The sequence below is a fragment of the Cinclus cinclus genome, chromosome 33 (assembly GCF_963662255.1).
Source record: "Cinclus cinclus chromosome 33, bCinCin1.1, whole genome shotgun sequence".
Taxonomy (NCBI): domain Eukaryota; kingdom Metazoa; phylum Chordata; class Aves; order Passeriformes; family Cinclidae; genus Cinclus; species Cinclus cinclus.
In genome coordinates, this window is record NC_085078.1 from 2,453,589 (window position 1) to 2,478,324 (window position 24,736).

At 63.9% G+C, this 24,736-nt stretch overlaps 1 protein-coding gene across 1 annotated transcript in view; it reads right to left on the reverse strand.

Annotated features, from left to right (window-relative positions):
* Window positions 1-24,736, reverse strand: part of HUWE1 (HECT, UBA and WWE domain containing E3 ubiquitin protein ligase 1) — a 57,801-nt gene that overhangs the window by 8,296 nt on the left and 24,769 nt on the right. The window contains 33 exon segments of the mRNA XM_062512095.1: window positions 90-177; window positions 1,043-1,170; window positions 1,254-1,456; window positions 1,992-2,124; window positions 2,455-2,611; window positions 2,706-2,812; window positions 3,323-3,681; window positions 3,683-3,951; window positions 4,560-5,133; window positions 5,718-5,820; window positions 6,617-6,905; window positions 7,643-7,854; window positions 9,554-9,687; window positions 9,786-10,002; window positions 10,127-10,342; window positions 11,482-11,530; window positions 11,631-11,779; window positions 13,149-13,238; window positions 14,238-14,416; window positions 15,495-15,723; window positions 16,237-16,408; window positions 17,173-17,306; window positions 17,388-17,486; window positions 18,815-18,890; window positions 18,978-19,123; window positions 19,627-19,793; window positions 20,287-20,466; window positions 20,758-20,969; window positions 21,357-21,565; window positions 21,829-21,895; window positions 22,420-22,562; window positions 23,167-23,334; window positions 24,139-24,334. Coding sequence (XP_062368079.1) covers window positions 90-177; window positions 1,043-1,170; window positions 1,254-1,456; window positions 1,992-2,124; window positions 2,455-2,611; window positions 2,706-2,812; window positions 3,323-3,681; window positions 3,683-3,951; window positions 4,560-5,133; window positions 5,718-5,820; window positions 6,617-6,905; window positions 7,643-7,854; window positions 9,554-9,687; window positions 9,786-10,002; window positions 10,127-10,342; window positions 11,482-11,530; window positions 11,631-11,779; window positions 13,149-13,238; window positions 14,238-14,416; window positions 15,495-15,723; window positions 16,237-16,408; window positions 17,173-17,306; window positions 17,388-17,486; window positions 18,815-18,890; window positions 18,978-19,123; window positions 19,627-19,793; window positions 20,287-20,466; window positions 20,758-20,969; window positions 21,357-21,565; window positions 21,829-21,895; window positions 22,420-22,562; window positions 23,167-23,334; window positions 24,139-24,334 — 5,854 coding nt within the window.

A 24,736-nucleotide genomic window follows, 5' to 3' on the forward strand; every position in this document is an offset into this window, starting at 1 on the left:
ACTGGGAGGTGACTGGGCGGCACTGGGCCATACTGGAGGGTGACTGGGCGGCACTGGGCCATACTGGGGGTGACTGGGGGGGTTCTCACCCACGTCCTGCGGGGCGGGTGAGGGCTGGTCCACGTCCATGGGCGACTCCTCGCGCCGGGGGGCGGCGTCCGCGGGCCCGGCCTCCGACTGGGGGGGACAGCGGCGGATTTAGGGGGCCGGGACCCCCCCAGGGGATCCCCCAGAGCCCCCCCGGGCCGGGGACACCCCGAAACTGGGGTGGGGGAAGGGGGCTGGGAGCCGTGGGGGGAGGGGGGAGAAGCGGGAGGGGGATGGGGAGAGGGAGAAGGAGGGAGGGGGGGAAGGAGGGGGAGGATGATGATGGAGATGGAACAGGATGAAGGAGGAGAATGAGGATAATGATGAGCAGGAACAGGAGGACATGGAGGGAGGAAGGCTGTGGGAAGGTGGGGGCAGGAGGGGATGGGAGAACGAGGATGAGGAGGAAGAAGCTGAGGAGGGTCATGGATGGGAGGAGGAGGGGGAGGGGAGAGGAGGATGCCGAAGATAAAGAGGGATGGAGGAAGGACAGGGATGAGGAGTAGGGGACAGAAGGGGGGTGAGGATGATGAGGAGGGGGGGGGCTGAGGATGGGAGGATGAGGAAGCACAGGAACAGGAGGAAGAGCAGGGGTGGAAGAAGGGGCAGGACAAGGATGAGGGGACTGAGGAGGCTGAGGATGATGAGGAAGAAGATGAGGATGACGAGGAGGAGGCTGAGGAGGACGGGGAGGGGGAGGATGGCGAGGATAAGGAAAGTGAGGTTGAGGATGACGAGGATAAGGATAAAGAGGAGGCAGAGGAGGATCAGGGATGAGAGGATGATGACGATGACGATAAAGGGGGAGGATGAGGACGAAGATGATGGTAACGATCAGGACGACAAGCAGCAAGCAGCGCAAGGCCACACAGAACAGCGCACAACACACACAGAACAGGGAGCGGGGAGGAGGAAGAAGAGCAGGGCAGGGGTGGAGGAAGGCGGCCGTGCTAACCGTGTCTCCCTGCTGCCGCCTCCGGGCCCTCTGGCCCTCACGTACCATTTGTATGATGGCGTCGGCCTCGGCCTCCAGCTGCCGGACGGCGGCCTGGATGCTGCCGGCCGCCCCCAGCCCCGCGGCGCCTGCGGGCACAGAGCGGTCAGCGCCCGGCGGGCGGCGCCCGGCCGGGGGCCGGAGCTCGGCGGGCAGCGGGGCCGACCCTTACCCAGCCGGCCGGGCTGCTTGGCCTTGCGGTGCGCCCGGCGCGTGTCGTCGCGCAGCTGGATGATGACCTGCAGCACGCGCAGGAAAAAACGCTGCGTGGATGTTTTGGAGGTCAGCACGGACATGGAGGGAAGTTGAAGCTCCCGGCCGCCCAGAGCTCGTTTCTGAGACGCCACGATGACCACGCTCTCGGCCGTGTCGAAACTGAGGGGGGATGGTGGTGGTGAGGGGGTGGGGTGGGGATGGGGGTGGGGGGGGACAGCGTGGGGACGGGGAGGGGACAGGGAACACGTGGGGTCATGGTGGGGACAGGGGTCAGTGTGGGGACAGGGAACACGCGGGCACAGTGTGGGGACAGCATGGGGACGTGGGGTCATAGTGGAGTCAGCGTGGGGACAGGGACCACATGGGGTCAGTGTGGGAACAGAGAAGGGACAGGAAGGAGACAGAGGGGACAGGGAACATGTGGGGGCAGCGTGGGGCCGGCGTGGGGACAGTGTGGGGCCGGCGTGGGGGACAGTGGGCAGTTTGGGGAAATTTGGCAGTGTGAGGTCAGGGGTCAGTGTGGGGACAGTGGTCAGCATGAGGAACAAGGACAAATGGGAGGACAGCGGTCATCACCAGGGACCCCGGACAGGACAGGAAGTGTCACGGGTGCCAGGACGGGGGGACAGGAGGTGTCACTGGTGCCAGGATGGGGACAGGAGCCACCCCAGGCCCGGAGTGGCCGGGCACTCACCGGCTCTGCATCTTGCCCTTGAGTTTGGCGCTGGGGGGCTGCTCCTCGGGGAGCCCCTCGGGGGACGGGGCCTCGAGCTGTGCCCGGCGCTGCTGCTCCAGGTTGTACTCACGGAGCTCGGCCAGCAGCGTCCCTGCGGGTGGCACGGGCTGGGCTAGCACCCACTGAGCCCCGCTAGCCACAGGGAACCCCTGGCTCATCCACCTTGGACCCCCCCACTGGTCTGGTAGCCCAGACCCTCTCCAGGACCACTCCTCATCAATCTGGGGGCACAGAGCCCCCAGGACACCCCCTCACTGCTCTGGTGGCTCAGGGACCCCCAGGACACTTGCCACGCCCCCTCCACACCCCCAGTCACACTCTCCCCGGGACCCTCCCTCACACAGGGACCTCCCCCCATCCCACCCTCACCATTCTGGTGGCTCAGAGCCCCCCCCAGACCCCTCCCCAGCCCCCTCCTCACCGATCTGGCGGCACAGGGCCCCCCCCAGCTGCCGGGCCCCGCTGAGCAGCAGCCTCAGGACCGTGTCCCTTGTCCCCGCGTCCCCCCGTGACAGCTGCAGCAGGACATTGGCCGCGTCCTCCAGCCCCTCCTCCGAGCACGAGTGCGACGTCAGCACCTGCGGGTGGCACGGGCTGCGAGGTTGGGGACGCCTGGGGACACCCGGGGACAGCAGGACACCCCCCCTGGCCAGCCTGGCCCCCTCCGGGTACCTCCACAGAGAGCTGCAGCTGGCTCTCGGTCAGGCCCGTGGCCGCCAGCCGGGAGTCAGAGCCACCCTCAGGGACCTTGGCAGGGGACTTGGAGCTCTTGGCAGGGGCTGGGGACAGTGGGGACACGGTGGTGGGGGTGGTGGCAGTGGGTGGGAGATGCCACCGAGGCCGTTGGCCACCCCCACCCCGCAAGTGCGGGCCCAGGCTGCTCCCTGTGCCCGTCATGTCCCCGTGTCCCTGTCACCGTGTCCCATCCCTGTCACCACCGTCCCATCCACGTCCCATCCCTGTCCCTATCCCTACCCTCACGTCCTGATCCTGTCCCCATGTCCCCACCCCACGTTCCCACCCCTGCTCCTGTCCCCATGTCCCACCCATCCCACATCCCATCCCTGTCCCCATGTTCTCACCCATCCCCACACCCTCCTGTCCCTGTCCCCATGTCCCCATCCCTACACCCCCGTCCACGTCTCATATTCCCATCCCTGTTCCCGTTCCTATGTCCCACCCCATGCCCCCATCCCTGACCCCATGTTCCCACCCCACATCCCCATTCCCATGTCGCATTCCCCACATCCCCATGTCCCATCCCCATGTCCCCCTGTCCCCACACTCACCCACGGTCCCTCCAGCCGTTCCTGCGCCGCCTCCTCCTCCACCGTTCCCACCTTGTCCCTGTCCCTGTCCCGGGGGGCTCCCGGGCGCTGTCCCCGTCCCCGTGCCAGCCCCTCCAGCGGGCGGGGCGGGCGCGGGGGGGGCTGGGGCTCCGTTTTGGGGCGCTGCCCCCCCCTCGCCGGCCTTGCCCCCCTCGGGGAGGGCGATGGAGATGAGGGACAGGAGGCGCAGCAGCTTCTCGGTGAGGAGGGGGCTGCGGCGGATGACGCCGTGGGACAGCATGTTCATCAGCTGCCCCAGGGGCGACGCCTCCAGGCCCCCCCCGGCCGCCTCGGGCTCGGGACCCCCCCCCGCCGCCCCCCGCCCTCGCTGACCCCTTGCCCTTGCGGCTCACGTTCATGTTGTCCAGCTTGACCAGCAGGTCCCAAAAATCGGTGGACAGGGAGCCGGATTGGGGGGGTAAGGCTGGGGAAGGGGCGCCGGTTGTGGGGGGAGGGGGTGGGGGTGCCGGTGGGGTTTGGGGGGGTGGGGGAGGGCAAGGGCTGCCTCCGGATTTGGGGGGGCCGCGGTCGCGCTCCGGGTCGGTGGCGGGGTCTCGGCCTCGTTGTTGGGTGAAGTGGCTGGGGAAGACCTGGAGGGGGGGGATAGGGGGGCGCTGATGACACCAAAACCACCCCAAGAATCACCCCTGAGTCCTCTATCCCCGCCCTTGTCACCCCCAGGCCCCACACAGGTTTTGGGGCTCCCCCCCCCCCCACTCCTCAAGTGATGCTCCCTGTGGCACTGGGAGGGACCCCAAATGTGGGGATAGGGACCCCAGTTGTGCCCCCCCCCACCCCCAAAAAGCACCCTCAGGTTTGGGGGGCCCCCAGCTCCCCTACAGTATGTTCCAGATACCCCCAGAGATCCCCAACTGCCCCTTAATGTGCTCTGGTGCACCCCAAAATGTCCCAAATGCCCCCCAAAACACCTCAAGGAACCTCCCAAAAACCCAATAATGGGCTCCAACATTCCCAAATTTCCCCTGGAGATCCCCAAACCCAAAACCCCTCAAGGAACATCCCAGAAACCCGATAATGGTCTCCAGCACTCCCGAACTTCCCCTGAACAGCCCCAAACCACCCTTCAACACCCCCCCCCCGAACCCCCTAAAATATCCCAATACCCCCCCATAAAACCTCTCGAGGAACCTCCCAGTAACCCAACCCCGCGATCTGGTGTTCCCCCAGTTTCCCCCACCTTGGCCAGCTGGATGAGGGTGTCCAGCACGTGCCGGCACACCACGGGAGCAGCCTGGGGGTGGATGTGCACGGCGGAGCCGGCGGCCGCCCCGTGTTTCTCCGTGTGCTTGCGCCCGGGCACGCGCTGGATCTGGAAGATGTTTGTCCTGCAACCCAAGGCCGCGTCCATGGACACGGAGAGCCAGGACAACTGACCGGAACTCCTCGATTCCATACGGTGAAGCAGGTCCAGCCCGCGCGGCTCCGCGGCAGAACCGGGCCCGGCGCGGGTTCCGCCGCCGCCGCGGCCACCGCGCGGCCGCTCCTCGGTGCCCGGCCCGGGGGTCCCACGGGGGGTCTCGAGGCACAGCTCGCTCTCGCTGGAGCGTTGCAGGATGGACAGGAGGCTGCGGACAACCCAGCCCCGCGTGGGAGCGTGGTAGCAGAGGTTGCGCAGGACGCGGTGCAGGCGGCTCGTGTTCAGTTTGGGTTCGTCCACGAAGAGCAGAACCAGCAGGCAGGACAGAGCTTCGTGGTCCAGCAGGAGTCGCCCGCGCAGGCGGAGCAGGCTGTCCACGCTGCTGCCAGCTGGCCTGGGGAGGTGACGATAGCCAAAAGTGACCCGAAACTTGCCAAAACCGACCCCAAAACAACTCCAAATCAACCCCGGACTGCCCTGCTCACACTGCTGCCTGCCGGCCTGGGGATTGACCTGAAGTGGCCCAAAACTGACCCCAAACCAGCCCCCAAATCAACCCTGAACTGCTCTGTTCGCTCTGCTGCTGGCCTGGGTTGATGTCGAGACTGACCCCAAACTGACCCAAAACTGAGCACCAAATCAGCCCCAGACTGACCCCAAACCACCTTGTCCACACTGCTGTCTGCTGGCCTGGGGAGGTGGTGATAGCCAAAAGTGACCCAAACCGGCCCAAAACTGACCCCAAACCAGCCCCAAAGAGACCATGACACTCCCGTACCCAAAACTGACCATTTGTGACCCCCCACCCCACTGACCATTTGTGACCTCCACATCACTCACCAGCTGTAACCCCCCCCCACCCCACCGACCATTTGTTACCCCCCATTCCACTGATCATTTGTGTACCCCCCCACCCAAAAACTGACCATTTCTGACCCGTCCCGTACCACTGACCATTTCTGACCCCCCGTCACTGACCTGCTGTGGGTGCCGGTGCCCCCCATGTGGAAGGTGCCCCCCCTCTGCACCGCCAGCCGTGTGTACTGAACCCCCCGGTTCCCACTGAGCCGGCTCGTGAACGCTGTGGGGACAAGGGTGGCACAGAGGTGTCGCAGCAGGGTCAAGGACAGACAGGGTCATCAGTGTCACAGCGGGGACAGGGACAGGACAGAGGTGTCAGGGACAGGGACAGCAATGTCACAGCGGGGACAAGGACAGGACAGTGGTGCCACAGCGGAGACAGGGACATCAGTGTCACAGCAGGGACAGGGATAGGGACAGGGATAGGGACAAGACAGCGGTGTCACAGCAGGGAGAGGGACAGAGACAGGGATATCAGTGTCACAGCAGGGATAGGGACATCAGTGTCACAGCAGGGACAGGGACAGGACAGTGGTGCCACAGCAGAGACAGCAGTGTCAGAGCGGGGAGACAAGGGATGTGTCATACAGCAGGGACAGGGACACGTCATACACGGGGGACACTGGGGATGCGTCACACACAGGGACACACCGTACACTGGGGACAGGGAATCAGGGTAGGGACACAGAGAACTGGGGACAGAGGGAATTGGGGGGAACACAGTGGGAATCGTGGGGGCAGAGGAAATCAGGGGGACATGGCAGGAATTGAGGGGGACAGAGAGGGAATGGGGGGGACACAAAGAATTGGGGACACAGAAGGAACCGGGGCTGGAGAGAGAATTTAGGACACAGAGGGAATTTGGGGGGGCAGAAAGAATTGGGGACAGAGACGGAATAGGGAACACAGCAGGAATCAGAGGGAACTGGGGGGACAGAGAGGGAATTGGGGGGACAAAAGGAATCGGGGAGACACAGCAGGAATGAGGGGGCAGCAGGACAGACCCCTCTCCTCACCGGGGCTGCGCAGGATGGCCGAGAGCGCCGAGGTGCTGGAGTGGCCGAAGAGCCGCTCGTGCATCAGCTGCCGCTGCCGCGCCTCCTGCTCGCGCCGCAGCGCCTGCGCCTCGGCCGCGATGTCCGGCGGCATCACGGCCAGCACCGAGTCCTCCATGTCCTCCAGCACCGAGCGCCGCAGCTCCGACGGCAGCGTCTGGATGAACGTCACCGGGTCCATGGGAGCGTCCGAGCCCGTGGCCTGAGCCAGCTCCCGCCGCTGCTGCTCCGCCCGCTGCTGTGCCAGCACCTGGGAGGGGACAGGGACAGAGTTGGGACACAGGGACAGAGCTGGGACACAGGGACAGAGCTGGGACATGGTCCCATGGGGACAGGGACAGAGCTGGGACACAGGGACAGAGCTGGGACACAGGGACAGTGTCCCTGGGGGAGCACAGCTGAGAGACCACACCCACGTGGGGACACGCCCCCAAGAGGCCACACGCCCATGCAGACATGACCCAAGGCCACACCCCAAGAGCCCACATCCACACCTTAGTCCTGCCTCAAGACCACACCCACCCCAAGACCACACCCCAGCCTCAGACCCACCCCAAGACCACACCCCTCCCATATCCCCAACCCTAAGACCACACCCATCTGGTAGCCCCACCCCCAAGACAACATCCCACCCTCAGACCCACCCAAGACCACACCCATCCCTTAGCCCTGCTCTATTACACCCCACACTTAGCCCCACCCCAAGACCACACCCATCCTGCAGCCCCACCCCAAGACCACACCCCAGTCTTTTAGCTCCACCTCAAAACCACACCCACCCAATACCACACCCTTTCAATAGCCACACCCCCAAACCACACCCATCCTGTAGCCCCCCAAAACCACACCCATCCCATAGCCCCACCCCAAGATCACACCCCTTCAACACTTCCACCCCGAGCCCACACTCCATTCACAGCCCCACCCCAGGACCACACCCACCCACAGCCCCCACCCCTGCCCCACCCACCCCGTGACCACGCCCACCTCCTCCTGGATGGCCGGGGGCAGCGCCGCCAGGAACTCGGGGCTGACCTCGGTGAGGCCGGGATTGGCCACCACGGGCGGGGCGGGGCTGGCGGTGGGCGGGGCCCGGGCGGGGGGGCGGATCCCCAGCTGGTTCTGCAGCACCTCCCGCCGGATGTCGTCCGGCAGCGCCGCCAGGAACGAGGGGTCCACGCCCTCGGGGAGGCTGATCCCTGCGGGGACAGGGCGGGGACGCGTTGGGGACACCCCGGGGAATGGCAGGGACACCCTGCAGGGACAGCCTGAACGTCCCTGGGACCCTCAGGGACACCCTAGAAACTGCTGGGGACAGCCTGAGATGCCCCAGGGACAGCCTGAACATCCCTGGGACCCCCTAAAAACTTTTGGGGACTCCCTGGAACCACTCAGGGACACCCTAGAAACTTTTGGGGACAGCCTGAAACCCCCTGGGGATACCCTAAGACTCCCAGGGACACCCTGAAACCATCAGGGACAGCCCTAAAAGCTTTTGGGGACACACTGAAACCTCCCCAAGGACACCTTGACACCATCAGGGAGACCCTGGAACCCCAAAGGATACCCTAAAAACCACTCAGGAACATCCTAGAACCCCTCAGAGACAGCCCAAAGCCCACAGGGACCCCCCAAAACCATCAGGGACAGCCCGAAAAACCTCTGGGGACACTGCAAAGCACAAGGGGACCCCTCAAAACCTTCATGGACAACCTGAACCACTCCCCCCCCCCCCCCACCCCAAGAACCCACTGAAACCTCCAGGGACACCCCAAAACCACCAGGGACAGCCCGAAAAGCCTTTGGGGACATCCTAAAACCTCCCTAAGGAGACCCTGACACCATCAGGGACACCCTGGAACCTCCCAGGGATCCTGAGAAACAGCCCAGGGAGTCCCCAAAACCCCCTGGGGACAGGGGGCTCTGGAGGGTGACAGAGTGGACACAGGGGTGGCACTGACCGGTCAGAGGGGGTCACTGACCATTGAGAGAGGACACAGGGGGGGGTCACTGCCCAGCCGGGGGTGGGGGGGTTAATGCCCAGTCAGGGGGTCACTGCCTGGCCGGGGGGAGGGGGTCACTGCCCAGCCGGGGGGAGGGGGTCACTGACCGGCCAGAGGGGAGGGGGTCACTGACCGGCCAGAGGGGAGGGGGTCACTGACCAGCCGGGGGGAGGGGGTCACTGCCCAGCCGGGGGGAGGGGGTCACTGCCCGGCCGGGGGGAGGGGGTCACTGCCCGGCCGGGGGGAGGGGGTCACTGACCGGCCGGGGGGAGGGGGTCACTGCCCGGCCGGGGGGAGGGGGGTCACTGCCCGGCCGGGGGGAGGGGGTCACTGCCTGGCCGGGGGGAGGGGGTCACTGACCGGCCGGGGGGAGGGGGTCACTGCCCGGCCGGGGGGAGGGGGGTCACTGCCCGGCCGGGGGGAGGGGGTCACTGCCTGGCCGGGGGGGAGGGGGGGGGGTCACTGCCTGGCCGGGGGGAGGGGGTCACTGACCGGCCGGGGGGAGGGGGTCACTGCCCGGCTGGGGGGAGGGGGTCACTGCCTGGCCGGGGGGAGGGGGTCACTGCCCGGCTGGGGGGAGGGGGTCACTGCCCGGCCGGGGGGAGGGGGGTCACTGACCGGCCGGGGGGAGGGGGGTCACTGCCTGGCCGGGGGGAGGGGGTCACTGACCGGCCGGGGGGAGGGGGTCACTGCCCGGCTGGGGGGAGGGGGTCACTGCCTGGCCGGGGGGAGGGGGTCACTGCCCGGCTGGGGGGAGGGGGTCACTGCCCGGCCGGGGGGAGGGGGTCACTGACCGGCCGGGGGGAGGGGGTCACTGCCTGGCCGGGGGGAGGGGGTCACTGACCGGCCGGGGGGAGGGGGGTCACTGCCCGGCCGGGGGGAGGGGGTCACTGACCGGCCAGCGGATCCTCCTCCTCGCTGCTGGTGGATGGCAGCGGCTCCTCCAGGATCCCCCGCGAGTCGGCCCCGGAAATGGCTCCGGCTGAGTCCCGGGTGGACGAACTCTCCGAGGAGGAGGCCGGGGGGGAGCTGGGGGTGACGTCACAGAGCTGTGACATCAGCGGGGGGGACACCCCAAAAACCACGACCCCTCCCATTTCCCGGGCGGGGGAAGGGCAGAATCTCACCTATCGTCCGGAGGCTGAGCGGCATCTGGGGGGGCGGGAGGGGGTCCCTGGGGGGTTCCGGGTGGGTTTTGGGGGGCTGTGGGGGCAGGGGGAGCCCCCCCTGACTCTTCCAAGGTGCAGGAGGCCAAACTGGAGGTGTCCATGGGGGACCCCTCCAGCTGGCTGCTCACGGCCGTCAGCGCGTCCGAGTCCTCCGCCCGCTCCGGGGACAGCGACGCTGGCAAGGGGGGGGACAGCACACTGGAGCCCCCCCAAAAATCTGGGGAGACCCCCTTCCCACCTGAAAAGGAGAAAATCCCCAAAAAAACCCAAAGGATCCCCCCTAAAAACCGAGCACTTACTGATGGTGGGGGCGGGGGACAGCTCCATCTGAGTGGCCTCGGCGTCTTGGGGGGGTCGTCCTGGACCCCCCTCTTCGTGTTCGGGGGGCTGGGGGAGGCGAGCGGGGATTTGGGGGGCTCCCGGGGGGGGGTCTGGGGGGGTCGGCGTCGGTTCCAGCATCACCAGTGTCCGGTGGGGACCGGGAGGGGGGGTCTCTCCCGGGGTCCCGCTGTGTTCTGGGGGGGGGGGGGGGGGGAAGGGAGGGTGGGGGACACACGCAGGGATCAACATTGGGGGGTACCCAGAAATTTGGGAGCCCCCACCCACCCCCCCCCCACTCCCACCTCACACCCCATAACATCCTCCCCTTTTTCAGGAATCCCAGACATTCAGCTGTACCCTAAAATGAGAGGGGGGGGTCCTTAGGGGGGATGGGAGAGGGTTTGGGGAGGAGGAGACAATTTAAGGGAAGCAGACAACTGAGGGGGAGAAGGAGACAATTTTGGGGGGGGGAGGAGGAAATTTGGAAGGAGGAGAAAATTTAGGGTGGAGACAATTGAAGGGGAGAGGTAACAATTTAGAGGGAGAAGAAAATTTGGAGGGAGGAGACAATTTCAGGGTGGAAACTATTTTAGGGGGAGCAGACAAATGAAGGGTAAAGAAAATTTCAGGGGAAGGAGGTAATTTAAAGGGTGGAGATGATTTAGGGGAGAAGACAATTTAGGGGATGCAGAAACTGAAGGGGAGAGAAAGCAATTTTAGGAGGAGAAGACAATTTAGGCAAAGGAGACAATTTAAGGGTGGAGATAATGAGAGGAAAGAGAAAATTTGGAGGGAGGACACAATTTACGGGAGGAGACAACTAAGGGGGAGAGAACAATTTTACCAGGATGAGACAATTTAAAGGTGAAGAAAACTTAGGAGGTGGAGAAAATTTTGGAAGTGCAGACAATTTGAAGGTGGGAGGAAAAAAATTTCGGAGGAACCCACCCCACCCCTAAACCTAAATCACCGCCCCCCGCCCCCCCCCCCCCAATCCCACCAACCCCCTCCCAAAAAAACTCCCAAAACTACCAAATCTCCCCGTTTTAACCCAGCTCCTGGATGTGCTGGTGGGCTGAGGGGATCTCTAACCCCACTCCCACGCTGCTGCAGCCCCCCCAAGACCCCCGGGACCCCCCGGCTCCGGCGGCGCGCGCCGCGCGAGGAAGACAGTAGAATGTATAGTTATCTCCGAGACGGGGGTGTGACCCTCCAACTATACAATCTACTACCTCAGCCCGCGCGGCGCCAGCTCCAGGGGGGGATTCGGGGCTTTTTTTTGGGTGGGGAGAGGGTCCAGTCTCTGAAATTTTGGTGAGCTGGGGGGATTTACCTGAAGGGGTGACGTCGGCCGAAGCGGGGCCGGATTTGGACGCCGCGTCCTGCGGGAGATGGGAAGTTCAGGATGGATGGAGGGAGGTCTCCTTGAGGGTTTTGTTTTTTTTTTTTTTTTTTTTTTTTTTGGTTTTGGGGGTTTCTCACCTGGGTTTCAGGCCCATCCTTGTCCTCAGGGCTGCGCTCGGTGCCTTTGGCCTCGTCCTCGGCCGCCTGGCGCCGGCGTTTTTCGCGCCGCTCGTCCAGCTCCTCGTCACGCAGAGCCTCGAGGCGTGCCAGAATGGGCACCTTGACCACTGGGGAGGGAAATTTGGGGGGTTTGGGACAGCCAGGATGGGCACCTTGACCACTGGGGAGGGAAATTTGGGGAGTTTGGGACAGCCAGGATGGGCACCTTGACCACTGGGGAGGGAAATTTGGGGGGGTTGGGACAGCCAGGATGGGCACCTTGACCACTGGGGAGGGAAATTTGGGGGGTTTGGGACAGCCAGGATGGGCACCTTGACCACTGGGGAGGGAAATTTGGGGAGTTTGGGACAGCCAGGATGGGCACCTTGACCACTGGGGAGGGAAATTTGGGGAGTTTGGGACAGCCAGGATGGGCACCTTGACCACTGGGGAGGGAAATTTGGGGGGTTTGGGACAGCCAGGATGGGCACCTTGACCACTGGGGAGGGAAATTTGGGGAGTTTGGGACAGCCAGGATGGGCACCTTGACCACTGGGGAGGGAAATTTGGGGAGCTTGGGACAGCCAGAATGGGCACCTTGACCACTGGGGAGGGAAATTTGGGGGGTTTGGGACAGCCAGGATGGGCACCTTGACCACTGGGGAGGGAAATTTGGGGGGTTTGGGACAGCCAGGATGGGCACCTTGACCACTGGGGAGGGAAATTTGGGGAGTTTGGGACAGCCAGGATGGGCACCTTGACCACTGGGGAGGGAAATTTGGGGAGTTTGGGACAGCCAGGATGGGCACCTTGACCACTGGGGAGGGAAATTTGGGGAGTTTGGGACAGCCAGGATGGGCACCTTGACCACTGGGGAGGGAAATTTGGGGAGTTTGGGACAGCCAGGATGGGCACCTTGACCACTGGGGAGGGAAATTTGGGGAGTTTGGGACAGCCAGGATGGGCACCTTGACCACTGGGGAGGGAAATTTGGGGAGTTTGGGACAGCCAGGATGGGCACCTTGACCACTGGGGAGGGAAATTTGGGGAGTTTGGGGGGTGGGGGACACCCAGGATGGGAACATTGACCACCGTGGGGGAGAAGAACTGGGGGTTTGGAGGGAAATTCAGGGGTTTGGGACCCCCAGAATGGACACCTTCACCACTGGGGAGGGAAATTTGGGGGGTGAGGGACACCCAGGATAGGTACCTTGAGCCCTGGGACGGGAAATTGAGGGGGTTTGTGGGGTGAGGGACACCCAGGATGGGCACCTTGACCACTGGGGAGGGAAATTCGGGGGCTTTGGGACCCCCAGAATGAAAACCTTGACCCCCAGGATTAGAACTGGGAGGGTTTTGGGGAGTAATTGGGAGGTTTGGGGTTTGATGGACCCCCAGGACGGGTACCTTGATCACTTTGGGGGATAGGGGAGGGCAAGGCTCAGGGGTCTGGGGGCTGCCCGGGGGTGGTCCCGGGGGTGGTCCCGGGGGTCTCACCGGACACGCAGTCGTGCATGCTCTCGGCGTCCAGGACCTTGCACTCCTCGGTCCAGCGTGTCAGGGCCGTGGGGATGCTGGACAGGGTCCCTGGGGGGGGGCAGGGAATGGGAGCTTTGGAGAATGCAGAGGCCACGCCTCCCAGTGGGACCACGCCCATTTCAGCCCACCCCCACCCCAGGACTGTCAATCAGGCAAACCCTGCCCTCCCTGGCCCCACCCCTTCCCTTCAGGCTCCTCCCCTTTAGGTCCACACCATAGTGAATGTGGCCCTGCCCCTTGCAGGCTCCACCCCATCAATAGAAACCACGCCCCTTTCAGACCACACCCATTTATGACCCACCTCCTACTGCCAGCTAAACTTCTCTAAAACCCCCCAAACGCTGAATTTTGGGGGGTTGTACCCCCTAAACCCCACAGACCACACCCCTAACCCACAGACCACACCCCTAAAGCCCAGACCACACCTGTAAACCCCCACAGACCACACCCCTTTAAGCCCCACCCACCACCAGCCCCACCCCTGCTGTCCCCCTGTGTCTGTGCTTATGTTTGGGGGGGTCTCTCCCTGTCCCCCTCATGTCCCCAAATGTCCCCCTGTGCCCACTCAACTGCCTGGCTCTGGGTGTCACCCCCCATGTCCCCTGTGATCACTCGCTTGCCTGGCTGCAGGGGTCACTCCCTGTGTCCCCAAGTGTCCCTCCCCCCTGCCCACTCGCCTGCCTGGCTGAGCAGATGTCCCCAAGTGTCCCCCCCTGTCCCCAAGTGTACCCAGATGTCCCCGTGCCCACTCGCCTGGCTGGCTGTGTAGGTGTCCCCAAATTTCCCCCTGTGATCACTCCCCTGCCTGGCTGCGGGGGTCACTCCGTGTCCCCAAGTGTCCCCAGATGTCCCCGTGCCCACCTGCCTGCCTGGCTGTGCAGATGTCCCCACGTCCCCAGATGTCCCCGTGCCCACTCGCCTGCCTGGCTGTGCAGATGTCCCCAAGTGTCCCCACGTCCCCAGACGTCCCCGTGCCCACTCGCCTGCCTGGCTGTGCAGATGTCCCCAAGTGTCCCCACGTCCCCAGATGTCCCCGTGCCCACTCGCCTGCCTGGCTGCCCGCGCTGCCCTGCTCATGGAAGAAGTCATCCAGCAGCTCGTCATCGGAGCGGGCGATGATGTGAACGTCCTCGTTGCCCACCAGGAGCCGAGCGCGGCCCCGGCTCTGCAGCGGGAGGCTGCTGCTCAGCTGCAGGATGTCCGCGGCTGCCGAGGGGCCCAGGAGCCTAAAGGGGGGGTCAGGGGGTGTTAATGGGGGTCTTTGGGGGGTGTCAGACCCCCGGGTGGGGCTGTGGGACCCCCAGGTGGGGGCACACCCTGGCTCTGCAGTGGGAGACAGCAGGATGTCAGTGGCCAACAATGGGGCCAGGAGCCTGGGGAGGGGTCAGAGGGATTGAGAGGGGGTCAGTGGAGTGTTGGGGGGCTCAGGGATCCTGGGTTGGGGCTGTGGGACCCCCAGGTGGGGGCACACCCTGGCTCTGCAGCAGGAAGCTGCAGGATGTCAGTGGCCAACAACGGGGCCAGGAGCCTGGGGAGGGGTCAGGGGGCGTTAATGGGGGGTGCTGGAGGGCTCAGGCAGGGGCTGTGGGACCCCCAGGTAGTGGATGGGGATTCCCAGGGGGGTTTGGATGACTCCAAGGGGGTTTTTGGATAACCCCAAGGTTGCTCTGGCCATTCCCAGGAGTGGTCACTCACTGCTGCAGGATGAGGGGGGGGTTGGGGGTATTCCCAGGGGGTTTAGGGGTGCTCCCAGGGGTGTTTGAATGACCCCAAAGTGGTTTTGGGGTGCTCCCAGGAGGGCTTAGGTGTTCCCAGGTGGTTTAGGGTTGCTCCCAGGAAGGTATGGGTGTTCTCAAGGGGTTTAGGGATGCTCCCAGGGGTGTTTGGATGACCCCAAGGCAGTTTTGGGGGTGCTCCCAGGGATGTTTGGGTGTTCCCAGGTGGTTTAGGGATGCTCCCAGGAGGATCTGGATGACCCCAAGGGGTTTAGGGTTGCTCTCAGGAGGATTTGGATGACCCCAAAGGGGTTTAGGTGTTCCCAGGTGGTTTAGGGGTGTTCCTAGGTGGTTTAGGGGTTCTCCCAGGTGGCTTAGATGTTCCCAGGTGGGTTTAGGGGTCCTTCCAAGAGGGTTTAGGTGCTCCCAGGTGGTTTAAGGGCGCTTCCAGGAGGGTCTGGATGACCCCAAAGCGGTTTAGGTGCTCCCAGGTGGTTTAGGGGTTCTCCCAGGAGGGTTTAGGGGTGCTCCAGGGAGGGTTTAGGTGCACCCTGGTATTTGAGGGGTGCTCCCAGCATCACTCACTCACCTCTGCAGGATGAGGGGTGGGTTTGGCTGCCGTGCCCCCGGGTAGTGCACGTGGATGGTGTGGCCAGCGTTGGCCGTGAGCTGCCGCAGCGTTCGCTGGCTCCGGCCCAGCCCCTGGGCCAGCCGGGTGCCCCCCGGGCCAGCCCCCAGCCCCAGCCCCCCGTGCTCCGCGTGTCGAACCAGCAGTGGGTGACTGGCTGGGATGTTCCCAGGGGATGGGGGGATGTCAGCTGGAATGGGGGGAAAAAAATATGGGGGGGGGTGGGGGGGTTAGGGAGAGGGGAAAACAGCTCCCCAAAAAATATGGGAGGAATTGGGGGAAACAGCATGAAGAACACAGGAAGGGATTGGGGTCAGGGGGGGAAAAACAGCCCAAAAAAATATGGGAAGGATTGGGGAACAGATGGGGAAACAGCCCAATAAAATAATGGGAGGGAATTGGGGAATGGGGGGACGACGACACCCCAAAAAACACATGGAGGGATTGGGGAAAACAGCCCAAAACCCATGGGAGGAATTGGGGGAGCAAACATTCCAAAAACCATGCGTAAGAACTGGGAAAAAACACACCTGGACACCCCAAAAACCACAGGGAGAAAGTGACTCCCAATCCCTCCCAGTCCCTTTTTCCTCCATCCCAGTCCCTTTTTCCTCCATCCCAATGCATTCCCAGTCCCTTTTTCCTCCATCCCAGTGCCTCCCAGTCCCTTTTTCCTCCACCCCAGTCCCTCCCAGTGCCATACTGGGGCTGGAGAACATGTTGTCAAACTCGATGATGAGGTCGTCGTCGCGGTCGAAGCGCTCGAAGCGCACGAGGGGCGAGGCGTTCATGTCGGGATAATCTTCATCCAGCTCCATCTCGGAGCCATCATCGTCATCCTCCTCCTCCTCGCCTTCCTCACCCTCCTCATCGTCCTGCCAGGGCCCCCCACGGGGTCAGCAGGCTCCAGTTTCGGGGAGTTTTGACCCAAAATAGCACCCCCAGACCCTAAATTGGTCTTTTTGGACCCAAAATAAGACCCCCCTAACCCTAAATTGGGAAATCTGGACCCAAAATAGCACCCCTGACCCTAAATTGGGCTTTTTGGACCCAAAATAAGACCCCCCTAACCCTAAATTGGGAAATCTGGACCCAAAATAGAACCCCTGATCTTAAATTGGGCTTTTTGGACCCAAAGTAGAACCACTGACCCTAAACTGTGGCTTTTGGACCCAAAATAGCACCCTCTGAACCCCAAAATGGGGGTACCCAACCGCAAATGGCACCCCAGACCCAAAATTTTGGGGGTACTTTGACCTAAAACTGGGTATTTCAATCCAAAATAGCATCCCTGACCCCAAATTGGGCTGTTTTGACCCAAACCAGCATCCCCTGAGCTTAAAATTTAGGGTCACTTTGACCCAAAATAGCACCCTGATCCCAAATGACACCCCCCTGACCCCAAAAATGGGGGGTTATGACATGAAATGACATCACCTGACCCCAAAGGACACCCCAAAACTGCACCCCCTGACCCAAAATTTGGGGTCACTTTGACCCAAAAACTGGGCACCCCAACCCCAAAACAGAGGCACAGCTAAAGAGAGGACCCCGTTATTTAAGGGGGACCCCCATGTTTGAGGATATTTAGGTGGCACCCCTGAATTCTGGGGAGTCCTCAGCACCTCACCCCCCTCACCTGATCATCCTCATCTTCCTCCTCCTCCTCCTCTTCCTCGTCCTGGCTGTCGTCCTCGTCCTCATTGCTGCCGCTGCTGTCTTCCTCCTGCGTGTGCTCCTCCTCATCCTCGGGGTCCAGGATGTTCATGGAGTCTGTGGGGAGGGGGATACATGGGGTGGGGTCAGGGGGAACCTTGGACACCCCAAAATCCACCCCCAAAATCCCGTGCCCACCTTCACGGTTGGCCTGGAGCGTGGAGGCCTGGCTGAGGTTGGAGGGAGCCTCGTCCATCAGGACATCCTCCTGGGACTCATCCTCACCTGAGCGGCTCACTGGGGACAGAGGGGACATGGCTGGGTCACCGTGATGGGCTGGGGTCACCCTGATAGGCAGGGGTCACCCCGATGGGCAGGGGGTCACCCCGATGGGCAGGGGTCACCCCGATGGGCTGGGGTGACCCCGATGGGCTGGGGGTCACCCCGATGGGCAGGGGGTCACACCCCGATGGGCAGGGGTCACCCCGATGGGCTGGGGTCACCCCGATGGGCAGGGGTCACCCTGATGGGCAGGGGGTCACCCTGATGGGCAGGGTGTCACCCTGATGGGCAGGGGTCACCCTGATGGGCTGGGGGTCACCCCGATGGGCTGGGGTCACCCCGATGGGCAGGGGGTCACCCCGATGGGCTGGGGTCACCCCGATGGGCAGGGGTCACCCTGATGGGCAGGGGGTCACCCTGATGGGCAGGGTGTCACCCTGATGGGCAGGGGTCACCCTGATGGGCTGGGGGTCACCCCGATGGGCTGGGGTCACCCCGATGGGCAGGGGGTCACCCCGATGGGCTGGGGTCACCCCGATGTCCTGAAGGTCACCCCCATGGTCAGGGGTCACTGTGATGGCCAGGGCATCACCATGATAGTCAGAGGGCACCCCGATGTCCTGGGGGTCACCATGATGGTCAAGGGTCACCCCAAGGGCCAGAGGGTCATCCTGATGTCCCTGTTGTCCAGGGAGCCACCCCAACAGCAAGGGGGAACCCAATGGTCAGGGTTCCCATCATCAGGTCACCTGATGTCCAGGTGTCACCCCAGAACCCAGGGGTCCCCCCTGCTGTCCGTTTGGTCACTCTGGGGTCACTCTGGTCACTGTGCTGACTCTGGGGTCACTCTGGTCACTCTGTGGTCACTGCTGACTCTGGAGTCACTCTGTGGTCATTCTTGTCACTGTGCTGACTCTGGGGTCACTCTGGGGTCACTCTATGGTCTCCATGGTCACTCTGGTCACTGTGCTGACTCTGGGGTCACTCTGGGGTCACTCTGCTGTCACTCTATGGTCTCCATGGTCACTCTGGTCACTGTGCTGACTCTGGGGTCACTCTGGGGTCACTCTGCTGTCACTCTATGGTCTCCATGGTCACTCTGGTCACTGTGCTGACTCTGGGGTCACTCTATGGTCTCTGGGGTCACTCTATGGTCTCTGTGGTCACTCTGGGGTCACTCTGGTCACTGTGCTGACTCTGGGGTCACTCTATGGTCTCTGGGGTCACTCTATGGTCTCTGTGGTCACTGTGCTGACTCTGGGGTCACTCTATGGTCTCTGTGGTCACTCTGGGGTCACTCTGGTCACTGTGCTGACTCTGGGGTCACTCTGCTGTCCCCTCACCGATGATGGTGCTGTTGCCGTCGGCTCCGTCCCTCTCCAGGAGCTCGTCGATGAGATCCTCCAGCTCATTCTCCACCTGTGGGGGGACACAGAGGGGGGGTTGGGGGGGTGCTGGGGGGGATCTGGGGGTCTCAGGGAATTTGGGTAGGGGTCCTTGCCTGACCTGCATCTCCTGGGTGCTCAACCCCTCGGGCTGCCCGGCCAGCACCACCGTGTCCCCCTCGGCCTCGCCGTCCATGTCCCCATCGGCCGCCTCGGCCTGCGCCGCCTCCGCGTCCTCCTCGGGTGGCTCGGGGTCCCCGGGGTCCCCTGGGGGGGTCACGGGGGGGGTGGTCACGGGGTGTGGGGGGACAGGGGGGTCAGGTGGGTCCCAGGAGGATCCCCTGGGGATTCAGGGGGGGTCTCCTGGGGGGAGAGGGAGGGTAAAAAGGGGGGGGATGGGAGATGAGGGGAAATTGGAGGGTACTGGGGGGGGGGGGGGGGGGTCAGTGGGGTGACACGGAGGGAACAGAGGAACAACCCAGGGGGGCTGTGGGGTGACCTGGGGTGATGACCAAGGATGAACTGGGAGGGCTGTGGGTGACACTGGGGATGCTCAGGTGTCCCCAGGGGTGGAGGTGGGTACCTCCATAGGGGGTGCGGTCATGAGTGGGGCCATGGGGTGACCCTGGGGGTGGGGCTGGGGGGAGTGGATCCCACTCTGGGTGTGGCCATGGGGTGACACCGGGGGTGTGGGTGACCCTGAGGTGTGACCGTAGGGTGAGACCCTGTGGTTGTGACCCTGGGGTGACCCCGGGCTCCGGGGGCAGTACCTCCATCGGGGGGTGCAGCCCCCACCTCGCGGGCCCCCCCGTTGCCCTCGGCCTTGCTCTTGCTGGAGGAGCCCTTGGCCCCGAAGAGCCCGCTGGGCTGGTTCACGATGCGGGACAGCGTCTCCAGCGGCTTCAGCGCCGCGTTCACCGTGTTGGCCATGTTGGGGCTGTGGGGAGGCAGGGCTGGCACCCCAAAACCCGGCAGGGACCCCAAAGCCCAGGAGGGGATCCCTAAAACCTGGCAGGGACACCGAGAACCCAGCAGGGACCCCTAAAACCTGGCAGGGATCCCAAAGCCCAGGAGGGATGCCCCCAAACCTGGCAGGGACCCCTAAAACCCAGCTAGGATACCCAGAACCCAGAAGGGATCCCCAAAAACCTAGCAGGGAGCCTAAAAGCCCAGCAGGGACCCCAAAAACCCCAGCAAGGACATCCAAACCCCAGCAGGGACCCCCAAACACACCATGGCTCTTAAGACCCCCCAAAATTCCCCAAGACCCCAAAGAAGCTGCCCCAAATCCCCCCAAAGACCCCTGAAAACCCCTCAAGACTGCCCCAAACCTCCTCCAAATCCCAAGGAAGCCACCCCAAATCCCCTCAAGACCCCTGAAAACCCCTCAAGACCCCTCCCAAATCCCCCAAGAACTCCAGGGCGCTCACCTGGACAGGTCGAGGCTGTGGGGCACGCGGGCCAGGTCGTTGACCAGCCCCTTCTTGAGGAACAGGCGGATGATGTTGTTCATGCCGTTGTGCGGGGCCTTGGCAGCGCTGCTGTAGAAGCTCGAGGTGGACGGGCACGACTCCATGATGGTGCTGATGATGCACATGACGGCCTGGAGCCTGCGGGACAGCGCAGCGGTCACTCGGGGGGGCAGGGGACACCCCGGGGGACAGTGGTCACTCTGGGGGCCACCAGTCATGTTGTGGGGACAGAGGACGAGACACACTGGTCACCTTGAGGTTGTCTCTGCAGTGACCCCACCTTGTCTCCATGTTGTCCAATACTGTCCCCAGACCATCTCCGCAGTGGCCCGACACTGTCCCCATTGTCTCCACACTGTCCCCACAGTATCCCCATTGTCCCCACACTGTTACCACACTGTCCCCGTTGTCCCCACGCTGTCCCCACACCTGGCGTGTTTCTCGGTGCTCTCAGCCATGGCCAGGGCGCGGCCAAGCGCGGCCTTGACCTCGTTGACCAGGGCCACCTGGGCATCGGTGCCGCTGCCGGCCGCGGCCAGGCTGGCCAGGAAGAGCCGGGCCAGCGCCGGCGTGTCCTTGTCCTCGGCGTTCTGCTGGTGGGGCAGCAGGTGGTCCAGGACAAAGGCCAGCACGCTGCAGTCCTGGGGGGACACGGGGGTCACACGCCCGGACCCACGGCCGGGGGAGCTTCAGGGTAAGGGGACAGAGGATGGGACTGAGGTGTCTGGGGTGACAGGGGACCCCAGTCAGTGAGGTGACAGAGGACCCTGAGCACAGGGGACAGGAACCCCCATCAGTGAGGTGACAGGGACCCAGGGTGTGGGGACAAGGGACCCCCGAGCACAGGGACAGGACTGAAGTGTCTGTGGGGACAGGGGACCCCAATCAGTGAGGTGACAGCAGACCCCAAAGCACAGGGAGGGGACAGAACCCCTCCCCATGCACACCCTGACAGGGATACGGCTGCTCTGTCCCTGTCCCTCTCAGCTGTCCCCCAGCCCTGGGTGGCCTTGTCCCCGTGGTGTCACCTCCTTGATGAGCTCGGACTGCCCCACGCTGTAGCTGTAGTTGGCGATGAGCGCGGCGATGCCCACGTAGGAGCGCACGAGCTCGGCCAGCAGCCGCAGGATGGTCGAGGTTGGCATCAGGGGCTTGGAGCCCCTCGCCCGGCCCCGCTCCTCGCCACGCTCGCCCTCCTTGTCCTTGCGGCCATCGCGGCCCTCCTCAGGGCTGGACGCTGTGGGGACATGGGGACAGGGTCAGGGGGCACGGGGACAGGGTCAGGGGACACAGGGACAGGGATACAAGGACAGGAACAAGGGACATGGGGACAGGGTCAGGGATAAAAGGACAGGGTCAGGGGACACAAGGACAGGGTCAGGGGACACGGGGACAGGATACAAGGACAGGATCAGGGGACCCGGGGACAGGGTCAGGGATACAAGGACAGTATCGGGGGCACAGGGACAGTGTCAGGGACACAGGGGGACACAGTGCCACCTTCTCCCTGGGGCGTTCCTGAGGGTGGCGTCTCGGCCGCAGCTCCATCAGCAGCAAAAACCTGGGCCTGGGGGAGAGGGGGGAAATCAGAGCCTGGGGGGGCCCCAAGACCCCCCAGGAGAACCCAGGGCTACCCACAACACCCCCAGAGACCCCCACGATGTCTCCAGAGCGCCCCATAGCACTCCCAGAGACCCCCAGGGCATGCCCAGACCCCCCCATTTCCCCCTCCCTCAAACACTGGTGGCCCTGGGAACACTGGGTCCCCCAATCCCCCTCCAAACCGACCCCCAGTCCCCCAAACCACCTCACAGCCCCCCCAAATTCCCCCTTACCCTCCTAAACCACCCCTCAGCTCCCCCAAACTGCCCTCAGTCCCTCCAAACCACCTCTCAGACCCCCAAACTGCCCATCCTAGCCCCCCCCAAACCACCTCAAAGCCTCCCAAACCACTCTTCAGGCCCCCCAAACCACCCCAGAGCCCCTTAGAGCCCCCTAAACCACTCCTCACCCCCTCAAACCACCCCTCAGCCTCCCCAAACCCCCTCTCAGCCCCCCCAAACCAACCCCCCAGAACCCCCCGGTCCGTACGTTGATGGCGAAGCCGGCGGGGGGGTCAAAGTCGGGGGGTGGCCGCGTGAGGCTGCGGTACTGCTGGTACATGTCGTCCCCAATGTCCGACAGCAGCTGGCTCACCTCGCTGGGCGCCGCGCTCTTGGGGTCCCCCTTGTCACCTGGGGGGAGGACGCGGGGTCAGGGGACACGGGGAACCCCCCCAGAGGGGCTGGATGGGGGACCGGGGCACCCTGATTGTCCCTATGTCGACATCCCAAATAATTTTCCGCATCTGGGGACATGCCCAATTTCCTTGTGTGCACCCCAAACCCCATCCCCGCTGTGTTCCACTCCCTCCACAACCCCCCAGACCTCCCCGGGGGTGTCTGCTCCCACTCTTGGGGTCCTCCAAACCCCTCAAATTCTTGTCAGAGGCCCAGGACACTCCAACTCCAGTTCCACATGCACCCCAATCCTCCCCCTGCACTCCCAAAGCTCTTTGGGGGTGTCTGCCCCATCCCAAGCCCCCCAGACTCTTGTCACAGACCCAGGGCATTGCACAGGACACCCCAATTCCTGTTCCACGTGCACCCCACTCCTCCCCTGCCCCCCATCCCCCCTGGGAGTGGCCCCCTGAGCCCCCAGACCCTTCATCAGGGGTGTAGTGGACACCCAGCACATCACACAGGACACCCCAATTCCTGCTCCACGTGCACCCCACTCCTTCCCCCACCCCCCATCTCCCCCAGGGGGTGTTCCCCTTTTCTCCCAGCCCCCCCATACCCTCATCAGGGGCGTGGTAGGCAGCCAGGGCGTTGAGCATGTCGTAGATGACATCCCGGATGGGCTCGGGGATGGGCGGCAGCGCGGCCGCCTTGGCCGGGGTGGTCTTGACCAGCTGAACCGCGTTGGGACCCTTGATCCGCAGGTTCTCGAACTCGTCATCCGAGGCTGATGGGGAAATCGGGGGGCTCAGGGCTTTGGGGGGGGCTCCTCGGGAGGGTTGGGTTAGGGAGGGTTTGTGGGAGGCACAAGGTGAGGATGAGGAGGGATCTTGGTTTTGGGAGTGGAGGCAGCTCTGGGATTCCCCAGTCTGAGAGACGCCCTGGGATCAATGCTCTGGGGGTAAAGGGACCCCCAGGACCCAATTTTTGGGGATAGAGGTACTCCTGGGACACCACCTTTGGGGAATAGAAGCATCCCTGAATCCCCTCCAGGACGCTATTTTGGGGATAGATGCACCCCTGGTACCCCTGTTCTGAGGATAAAGGAACCCCCAGGACCCCATTTTTAGGGGGATAGAGGCACCCCTGGATCCCCTCCAGGACCTCATTTTTGGGGACAGAGGCACTTCTGGGGACCCCCACTCTGAGGGTAAAGGTGTCCCATTTTTCATGGACAGAGGCATCCTGAGATCCCTTCCAGGACCCGATTACAGGTGCCAGGGAACGCCAGGAATCCCCTCGTGCCCCAGCCCCTTCTCCAGGAGCCTGTTCCAGGTACCAAGACCCTCCCCAGGATCCCCCCCCATCCCAGCTCCCCCTCCAGGGCCCCTCATGTCCCCGTGCCCCGTCCCCCCCCCCCCGATCCTCCCTGCATTTCCACCCCCTCCCCAGACCCCTGTCCCCTCTCTGTGATCACCCCCATGTCCTGTGCCCCATCCAGGGTCCCTCCCCCACGTCCCCATCCCTGTCCTCCATCCATGACCCCCCCACGTCCCCATGCCCGTCCCCCCGGTTCCCCGTGCCCCCTGACCGGTGCCGGAGCCGCGTGGCGCGGGCAGGGCGATGCGGATGCAGCCCGTGGCCACCTCGGTGAAGACGTTGGGGCTGCGGCAGGCGGCGGGGCCCAGCACCCTCAGGATGTAATTCACCTCTCGGGAGCCCAGGCTGCCCGACACCACCCCGGACGTGGTGCTGCCCGCCCCGCTCGTGGCTGCTGAACGCACCACCTGGGGACAGGAGGGCACGGGGACAGTCAGGGTATGGGGATAGTGCGGGGACACCGTGGGGACAGTCAGGGTGTGGGGACACCATGGGGACAATCAGGGTGTGGGGACAGTCAGGGTGTGGGGACAGCGTGGGGACAGTCAGGGTGTGGGGACACCGTGGGGACAGTCAGGGTGTGGGGACAGTCAGGGTATGGGGACGGTGTGGGGACAGTCAGGGTGTGGGGACAGTCAGGGTGTGGGGACAGTCAGGGTATGGGGACGGTGTGGGGACAGTCAGGGTGTGGGGACAGTCAGGGTGTGGGGACACCGTGGGGACAGTCAGGGTGTGGGGACGGTGTGGGGACGGTGTGGGGACAGCGTGGGGACAGCGTGGGGACAGTCAGGGTATGGGGACAGTGTGGG